This window comes from Castor canadensis, chromosome 12 (assembly GCF_047511655.1).
Source record: "Castor canadensis chromosome 12, mCasCan1.hap1v2, whole genome shotgun sequence".
Classification (NCBI taxonomy): Eukaryota; Metazoa; Chordata; class Mammalia; order Rodentia; family Castoridae; genus Castor; species Castor canadensis.
Genome location: NC_133397.1, coordinates 54131311 through 54141672, shown reverse-complemented (window position 1 = coordinate 54141672; position 10362 = coordinate 54131311). Strand labels below are relative to the sequence as shown.

Sequence of the window (10362 nt, the reverse complement as noted above, 5' to 3'; positions counted from 1 at the left end):
AATTGCTTTAAGGTCCTAGTCACAAAGCTATTTCCTCCTATACCTTCTTCTTGGTGTTTATAAAAATATGTGTGATTTCCTTTTGATTATAAAAATAATATTGTTTGCCACACACCCATTAGAAAGGCTGAAAAGAAAAGATGGAAATAAGTGTTTGGCCAAGACTATGGAGAAACAGAATGTTCACACAAAGCTGGAGGCAGTAGGAATTGGTACAATCACTTTGGAAAACCTGTGGTAGTATCTTTTTTTGGGGGGTAGTATCTATGAAAGCTGGGTCTGAGGTAGGTGATTTCTGACCCAGCAATTTGACTCCCAGGTATAACCTGGACACAGATGGATACATATGTTCACTGACAGGCATTTCTTACCACAAGTGGTACTACTTCTAACTGCTCCTAACTAGAAAATACACAGACGCTCATCAACATAGAATACAGAAGCTTATTTTGATATGATCACAAATAGCAAGGAAAAAGAATCTATATCCAATAGTATAAAGAAATTTCATTAAAATAATGTGGAGGACAAGGAGTTTTTTTTTAAAGTCTTTACTGTATGATTACTTATAGAAAGTATAAAATTAGGTAAAACTGTCCTATACTGTTGAGCAACTGAAAGGAAGAAAAGGGGAGGTCACCGGGATAGCAGTAAGGTTGTGGATGCTATTATTCAGTCTGTCTGTCTCTGTATGTATAATACACTTACTTTTATTTAGTGTTTATCCATTTTATTTGTAGATAAGGGTCAGCTATTTATTCATTTATTTAGACAAGGCCCTGCTATGTAACCCCAAGCTGATCTCGAACTTGCTTGTAGTCCAAAATAGCCTCAGACTCAGGATCTTCCTCCCTCTGCCTCCCAAGTACTAATTTTTTGTTTAAGTAATACATGTTACTTGAGAAAAGGCTAGAAAATACTACTATGTCCAAAATATTTTAAATTACCCACAATCTCAAGATAATTATATTAAAAATTTTTTGGATTATTTCCTTCCACTGTTTTTTCGAAGTCAGTGTGCACTCCCTACCTCTCCGCCTTCCCTATCCTTCCAACAAATATTTACACAGAAAGAACTGGAGCTATTGGATCATGAGCCCTCGGTAAGCCCTGCATCCTTTCTGTATTTCCCTCCAGAAACGTGGCACCAATTTACAGCCCCACTGGCAGGGCGTGAGGGCGCCTGGTGGCTCAGTCCAATCTCCCAAGAGCTTATTAACATCTGTGATTGCTTTCTAAACCGTGGGGCTCTGGACAGGTCTAAGACACCCGCAGTTCTGACCACGCACGAGCAGCTCAGGCCGGCCAGGTCCCGCTCTGCACACCTCTCCCGGGCGCGCGCTCCCAATCAACCACTCCTGGCACTGCTGGGCAGCCGCGCGCGCCCGTCCGCCTCGCCGCGCCTCCGCGCCCGGTTGCCATGGGAACCGCAGAGCGCCGCCCAGGGGGCCCTGCAAGCCTGTGTCTGAGCCGGTGAGGGGCTCTGAGGCCCAGGCATGGAGCTGCCGGATCCCGTTCGCCAGCGGCTGGGAAACTTCAGCCGTACGGTGTTCAGAGACTCCAGCCGGACCGGGCCGGAATACAATGAGGGTCCGGGTGAGTGGCGGAGGTCCAGTGCAGAGGGTGTGGCCCACGCGGGTTTTGGAACATCCAGATTCTGCCCGGACCTAAAATGGCGATTTGGGCTTCATTTCGTTCAACGCAGTGCGGGAAGCTCCTTGGAGGGGCCGGGCCAGGGGCTGAGGCTGAGGCCCTGCAGCCCCTGACCTGGAGCCGGGCCTGGGCTGGTCCTGCGCCACCTGGCCGTCTCGTTACCAGCGCGGCAGCCGAGGTGGTGCCAATCTCTGCGCGGCACGAGGCCCGGCGCTGCCCAGGGGACGCAGATCACAGACCCAACCTCCCTCGGAGCCCTGCGCCGCCATGAGCACCCTGCACAGCCGCCCCTTCCCCGGGGACAGCCTCGCCGTCTCAGCACAGCCCTCGAAAGGCCGTTTTCTTTTAAATGAGTCACTTTAATCCGCTATCCACTGCAGTAGCAGCTGCCATACTAAGAGGGCCGTCATTAACCCACCCACTTCTCTGCCTTGTCCATATATTTATAGATTGAGAGATAGAGATATATAGTTTATATAGTTCCATAACTCTTCCCAAATCCAGAACCAAACACCAGAATGCTACGTTCAACACGGTGACAAGTGATGATGTCGTTTTCTCCCAGTTTCTGCCTCCTAAATCATGGTGATAGCCTACTGTCAGTCAAACCCTTGTGACTTTCATCAATGAAGTCTTCAGGGATACAAAACTCTAACTCTTGGAAAAGTTGGTGGCAGGGATTTTTTTTTTTTTTTAAAGGGGACAAGGAAGAGCAGAAGAACTCCCGTAGTTGCATTTTATCACCTTGATCACTTGCCTATTCCCCAAATGTAGGGTTTTTATGATTTAGGATGTGTTGAGAAAAACAGGAAAAATTAGGTTTTGCATTTCTAATTCTGAGGATAAGGCTTTACAGGCACGAAAACCTGATGATACAGAATCTGGGGTCAGTTGACGTCTACTGAAAGGGTCAGATGATAAATACTTTAGACTTCGCAGGCCATCTGGTCTCTGCAGCAGCCATAGATGGTAACTGTAGTAATAGTATGGACATGGCTGTGCACCAATAAAACTTTATGGGCACTGAAATTTGAATTTCATATGGTTTTCATTTATGACAAAATATTGCTCTTTTTTCAAACATTTAAGCATGAGAAAAAACACATTTAGCTATACAAAAACAGATGTTGGCCAATAGTTTGCCTGCCCAATTATATGTTTAAATTCTATGTATGAACTCGAACTTTTGCATAACTTAGTAAATTCACATCTGTCCTTTCAAGCTTCATTTACATATTAACTTGACTTTAATTGCTTGATAAGTTTGATCTGCTGAAATTACAGATATAGCATAACTTTTAAGATGTTCATGCACAAATTTTCTAACATAAAGACTGTTCTTTGTAAACTTTTTTCCTTTCTTTTTTTGCTCTACTGGAGATTGACCCCAAGGCCCCGTGCTTGCTGGGCAAGCATTGTATCCCAGACTTCTCCCCACCACCTTTTTTTTTTTTTCACTGTATTCTGAGACAGGGTCTCTAAGTTTACCATGCTGGCCTCAAACTTATTGACCCTCCTGCCTCAGTCTCCCAAAATTTTCATTACAATTTCTGCTCCAAAAATGCTAAAATTTTCAGCTTAACCAATTTTTCATTTTTTTTTCATATTTTCTTGGAGGATCTGAAGTAGATTTATTTATATTGTAATAACATGTTTGCATCACTCTCATATCCATAACTGACCACAAATTGTACTGTTATGAGAAAAAAAAAAAATCCTACCCTGGTGAGTTGTCTTCAGATTTCACAGATTTTAAGAGCTCATTACTTTATCCGATGTTATTTAATAAATTAGTACAAGCAAAGTAGGTCATAATAATCAGGCATTTCTCTGTGACAGACCATGATTATTTCTTATATTTTAAAATTATTAAATAACAGGTAAAAATACTCAGCTGTGGAGAAAAAGGGGGAAAATGCCATTTAAAAGAAATTTATGTTAAAGCCTTTGTAAAATCTTACATTTAGAGCAACTGATTTAAAAAATATGTATCTACTCAAAAATTTAGTTAAATTTAGGTTCTATTTTGTAGGACTGAATTTTAAAAATCAGATTCTTAATTGAGGGCTCTTCTCCCTTACATGAAAGCAAAAGATATTATGTAGAAAATGGAATTTGTGTATCACAAATGGCTACAGTAGTCATGTCCTTGTGACAGTATGCTTTCATAAATTCATTCTTTCCTTCTTATGTGCATTTATTATTCACTATGTGTAAAGCAAGATGCTAGGTTCTGTAGATGTAAGGGTCTCACTTCTCAGTGGGAAGTGGTCTGTGCTTACACTGACACTGTAGTATACATAGAAGAGAAGGAAAGGGGACTAATATTGTTGAACTCCTACTGTGGGTACACAGCACAAAGGGTGCTACAATCAGCCTGCGAGGTAGTTTTAATGTTACCATTTCGCAGATGATGAAATTAAGATTGAATAAATTATCCCAAAAGATTAAAATTATCCCAAGTCTGGCATCCAGGTTCATCTGGACTCGAAAGCCTGTGGTCTCTCTAGTGCACCAGACTGTGTCTTGGCGGGGAGGTATGACTTTTTGCCAACACTTCTTATAAACAGTTTAGAGTGAGAAGTTCCTGGAGGAGACAAGAGATTTTTGCTGGGGTGGGGGACTATGATCAAGGAAGGATTTATGGAAAACGTGGCATTGGATTGGGCATTAAAGACTGGGTAGGGTCAGGCTGCGGTGGCTCATGCTGTAAAATCCTAGCTACTCCGAGGCAGAGATCAGGAGGATTGCAGTTTGAAGACAGCCCAAGATACCCAACTCAAAAAAGAGCTGGTGGAGTGGCTCAAGTAGTAGAGCACCTGCTTAGCAAGCATGAGACCCTGAATTCAAACCCCAGTACCATCACCAAAAAAAAAAAAAAATAGAATGGGTAGCATTGGGGTAATGCTGAAAAGAAAGATATGTCTAAAATTTGGAGAGATTAGTTTTTATAGGAGATTTATTTATCTGTGAGAGATTCATTTTTATAAATTTTATACATTCATTTTATAGTCTCTCCACAGAGAACTCTATAAAGGAGGCAGTGATAACGTATATCTGTTCAACAGGATTCATACTGACATTCCACATTTAATCTATACCAGTGGTGTGTAAAACTGTCAGCGGACTGTTATGGCAAAATAAGCAACTGAAGAATATGAAACAGTCCCCCAAGTAACCAATATTTAAACTAAATAGTATTAGGCTAATTTATCCTTCCACTGCCAATGATTGTAAATAGGCCCGAAATGTGGAGTTTTATTGAGCTAATATTAGTTATTAATTCTCAGGAATAAAAGATCTACAGGGCATCGATAGGATTAAGAATTCGTTCCTGTTCTGTTTCTCCTGTAGATAATGAAATGGTCTCCAGTTTGGCGTTGCAGATGTCACTTTATTTTAACACTTACTTTTTCCCACTTTGGTGGGTGAGCTGCCTTATGATGCTTCACGTGAAGGTAAGCCTGTATATTATCTCTGCTCTTCCCTGACATTGTTATGTTGTCAATAAAAGTTCTTCAAGTTTTTTTCTATTTCAGGCCAGTGTTGGTGTATGTGAGATTTCACAAATGTGGTTTGCTTTTTGTTTTCAGTACTCAATCCTGCCTGATTACTACAAATTCATTGTGATCACTGTTATCATCCTAATAACCTTGATTGAAGCCATCCGGTTGTACCTGGGCTATATGGGTAACTTACAGGAGAAGGTAGGCTCTTTCTCTCTTCCTTCCTGCTGCATAAATGCAGCAAGGCTTTTATGCAGTACAAGGCAGTGAGGCCAGGTGAAAAGAGCATGGGCTTGAGTTTAAGGCCTGGCTCTTAACATGACCACTTCTGCCACTGTAGTCTGTTGGCTTAATCTCTTGAGGTCTAGTTTTTTCATATATAGGATGAGGAAAACAATATTTATTTCACAAGTTTGAGATGTTTGTGTAGCTGAACAGAGTAAGCACTTAAGAATTGATAGCTTCCCTCTTCTTACAAGTCTTGAAAATAATGGTCAATTGAACATGTCTGTTTAGATCCTTAATGAGAAAATAGGGGGAAATTATAAACTCTTTTCCTATCCTAGGCCCATGTTTTCTCAGTCGTCATGCTGCCTAAGCATCTACAGTATCTAGTATTGACATAATTCTGTGGATTTCTAGGTCTTTCATAATTAGGCCCCACACAGTGTACCTTGTGTATGTCTTGCCATTTCTTAAGCCAGCCTGCTATTCCAGGCAGATGTGTTGATTCTCAATTTGCTTGCTTCACACATCTGCTTATTTACCTTCTCTCCTTTTCCTCCCCTTTACTGCTTTAAAAGTCATGTACATTCTTGAAGTCTTCCTTTCTCCTACCCAAACACTCTCCTTGTAATGTTTAGCCTATACCTCTAAATGTTGCATTTAATTACTCACTAAAGTGTACTCTTCTAGGGTTTGTTCCACATTAAGTTGGTTTTCTCATCTGCACACTAAATTCTGTAAGGGTAAGGACCATGTCATATTCCTTTTGAATTGTACACCCACACTATAGGTTCAAAGTAATGCTGAGTAATTTGTTTGTGTGTATAAACAAAAGACTATATTTCACTGACCTTACTATTCTTAATGTGTATCACTACAGGTTCCTGAATTGGCTGGCTTTTGGCTTTTGAGCCTTCTGCTGCAATTGCCTTTAATTCTTTTCTTGCTCTTTAATGAAGGCCTAACGAATCTGCCCTTGGAAAAAGCGATACATATCATCTTCACTATCTTCCTTATTTTCCAAGTTATTTCAGCATTTCTTACCTTAAGGAAAATGGTCAATCAGTTGGCAGTTCGTTTCCACCTCCAGGAGTTTGACCAACTCTCTGCAAACAGGGGAGACATAAGAAGGATGAGGTCATGTGTAGAAGAGATTTGATTCAGTGCTGTTGAGTAAAAATCTGAAAGAGATTCTACAAGACTGCAAGAATTGGGAAAATATCAGAGATCCAGCATGACAAAAGGGACAAAGCAAGTGTTTTGAGATGTATACTATCTAGCTCTAAAATTGCCAGGTTGGGGGCAATGATGACTTCATACAGTACATGAAAGCAGTATATGAACCTTAAAACCTAGATGTTGTTCACCTGAAGCTAAATTCCTTATTTTTTGATGTTGACTTTTTCAGGTATGCAGAAATCTGTCTACTGGTAGTTGTAGTTCACCAGTTCTACTGTAATATTTTGAGTTATAACCTGTAACTTGAAATGTGTACATTTCTTTTAAACTTGTCAGTTGTCCAGATCTTGGCTGTACATCTGACCAAGTTTCTAGAAGCACATGGAAATGTTTGGTAGTCCATATGCTTGTGTATTAGACTATATTTACAAACCAAGAGACCAAATTTTCATGTATGCTAGGGTTAAATTCTAGCCCTAATCTTAGTTGTTACATAGAGGTAAAGAAGATCAAAGGTGGATTATCATGGTATTTATATTTTTGTCATAAAATTGTAACTTTCAGAAAACCATGTTCAGTATTTGTTGTGGAGGTATGCAAAATGTTTTGACAATAAATTATGAACTATTTATGTTAAAATATAGCAACAAACCATTCCTGTCTTGTGTAATTCTTTTGGGTTATGGGTTTATTTTGATTACAGAGTTGCAAGGTAAGGAGGGGGAAAAAACAAATATTAGAGAGTGGTCTATGTAGTAGGCACTGTAGTAGACACATTAAATGAAGTCTTGTGGTCTCATCTACTAGGTCATATTTACTGTGAAACTGCTACACACCTATTAAATTCACATTAAATTAATTTATTAAATTAATTAGAAAACCAAGGTGCCTCTTTTTCTTTCTTTTTTTTTTTTTTTTGGTGGGACTAGAGTTTGAACTCAAGGCTTCACATTTGCAAAGCTGGCACTCTACCACTTGAGCCATACTTCCAGTCCATTTTGCTGTGGTTATTTTGAAGATGGGGTCTCATGAATCATTTGCCCAAGCTGACTTAAAACCATGATCCTCCTGAGCTCAGCCTCCCGAGTAGCTAGGATTACAGGAGTGAGCCACTGGTGCCTGGCCCAGTTGCCTCTTAATATAGCGAGCTAAGATGACCTAAGGAGCTATCCTCATGATCCTAAATGAACATGTTCCCTTGGGAATAGGAGAAGCCTGTTTAAGGAAATGTGGTTAAGAACAGAGTTGCTTGGGTAGATCTGAAGATTATTTTTAAGTGATTATTGGATTGTCTTAAGGACATAATACTTTTCTCAGGTGTTCTTTCCTATAGGGGGATAAATCATTATAAATAACATATTTTACTGATGAAATAGTTGCAACTACATTAAAAATTGTTCTCTCCAATTTTCTTTTTCTGCAATTTGTACTCATTTTAAGATTTCCATGATTTGCCTTATTAATTCTTATATTGCTTACTGTCTAAAAATGTCTTTGCTTTCCATTTATTCTTATTATACCTAGCCAAACTATTAGGCTAATTTAATTATTTCTGATTTTATTATTATATATAAAAGTCAACCAAAGATTTCTCCCTTCATGAAGTGTCTGATTAATCTTTCCCCTATACCAAAGTAGTCACTATGTATGCTTGTAATAATTTGAACTTGAAAATAGAGTCCTCTTTGAATATTTTTCTAAAACTTCTATTTGTTTGCACATATTTCCCAGATAGAAATAGTTAGGAGTCTATAAGAAAACATGAAGTAAAATTAAGCCTCAATGCAGATAAATTAAGGGGAAGATCAAGAAAGTCGCTTTACTTCAACATTGCCTCCAGGGCTTTGTTTCAAATGTTAAGAGCCTCAGGCTTCAACTTTAATTTAGGATTAAGGAACTAATAACTAAAATATTATTCATAAAAATTTTTATGAAGATAATATTTTTGAGAAAATGAATTTCATTTATTAAAATAATTAATTTTGCTATAATAAATGTCTTAAAATGCAGATACAGTAGGGTAGAAAAAAAAACTAAGAATGTAAATTGAGATGATGGCCAAGTCATTTATTTTTCATCTAAATAATAACCATGATGTTTGGTATTAGGCTGAACCAATATTTTCTGTTGGAATATACCTGGTTCCCTATGTCAGTATATGAAATGGGCAGAGGAGATACTTACATGTCAGCACATTTAAGGTCTAGGAAGTCTTTTCATGATTTTGCTAGATTATGTTTGTGTATCCTTAAGTCTTATGTATCCATCTCTTCAGGAATTCATGATACTGTTCTGAAAATTTCTAGTTAAGATACTGAGCTTCATAAATATTTTGTCCTCCACATAGTTTCAGTTCCAGAGGCTATTCCTCATTAGAGGCAAGTTAGGTGTGCATTTCTGTGAATCAAAATAGATTTAAAATATTGAAGTTTATTAATTTAACATATGCTTGAATGCATGCCTACTAAAGGAAACCAGACAATTTATGAGAGACAAGATGGGGTCTCACCACTCAGGAGAGTAATGTGGGAGGTAAAATATTTGGATCACAATCTTAAGACAAAGTAGAAAAGGAAGTGCATGAATGAGTTACTACCTTGAAAGTACCTGACAGAGAACAAATCCTTGACTTCCAGTGTGTCTCCCCTCTGTGTTCCTAGCACCAAGCATCCAGGATTAGCATGTTAGCCATTCATTAATATCATTAGCATACTCCCTGCTCCACACTGGAGGGGAGGGGTTGGTCTTGAGGTTAAATCGTGCACACACTCATTCCCACCACTCCTGTACAAACAGGAAGTTTACTGTCTGGTAGAAAAGGCAGGTAAGTGAATCAGTGATCACACAGTGTGGTGAGGTACTGTGGGATTACAGAGATGGTACATCTAAATGGGATAGGAATCTGGAAAGGCTTCCCACAGAATGCTACATTTGAGATTTGAAGAATGAGTTAGAAATAGAGTAGTAGTCACTCGAGTACTGTTTCAGGTATCACAGTAGTTTGGTGAAGTCAGTAGAAAGAGAAGAAATGACACAAAATAAGGTAGAGAACTTTGGAAGGGTTGTAAGCTAAACTAAAGATCTGAATATTCTGAATACCTGAATGATTTAAATGATGGAGGATCACAAATGGATTTGGATTTCAAAAAGGTCTCTCTGAAGACTATGTGGGAAATGGACTAAAAGGGATGGATTAGAGGTAGAGAAATGAAGAACTTGATGGAGTAAGTTAGGAGAGAATATAAGTCAGCCTGGATCAAGTCAGAGGCAGAAAAGTAAACCTGAAAACAAAATAGCACCTACTACAGTTAAAAAAAAAATTCTGTACTGGGAGTTTTCCTAATTAATTCTTTACAAGATGACTACAATGGTAGACAAAACGGACATGTTCACTGTCTTGCTGCCCTTCCCAGTTATTACATTATTATACTTACATAGAACTCTACCTGAAATAGTTTTTTATAAGTTATAGTTGACATAATTTACTTAAAAGATTTTCATTTGAGTCAGTCAAGATTATAGGTTTTATAATAATGAAAACCAGGAAAAATAGGCACAGCGTGTGCAGGGGTGTGGGGGGGTTTACTAGTGGGAGGGGGAGGTTGAAGTTAGGAGATTAAGGTGACGGTATATGGCAGATGGACTTCATATACCTATATGAAACAGAACTAAGAAACCTCTTGCAATTGCTTTAAGTGGGGTGGGGAGGGGGTTGGGGGGAGAGACGATGGGGAAAATGTAAATAATGTACAGTATAAATCTAATTGGAATTGTCACTATGAGTCCCCCCATATAATGA

The 10362-nt window shown here is 38.8% G+C and overlaps 1 protein-coding gene across 1 annotated transcript; it reads left to right on the top strand.

Moving 5' to 3' along the window:
- Positions 1 to 1414: 1414 nt before the first annotated feature.
- Tmem17 (transmembrane protein 17) lies at positions 1415 to 7217 on the top strand. Its single transcript, XM_074049826.1, has 4 exons — positions 1415 to 1596; positions 5008 to 5111; positions 5247 to 5360; positions 6265 to 7217. Exons 1-4 carry the CDS (start codon positions 1497 to 1499, stop codon positions 6541 to 6543), a joined length of 597 nt encoding a protein of 198 aa, XP_073905927.1. The 5' UTR covers positions 1415 to 1496; the 3' UTR covers positions 6544 to 7217.
- The last annotated feature ends 3145 nt before the right edge of the window (positions 7218 to 10362 follow it).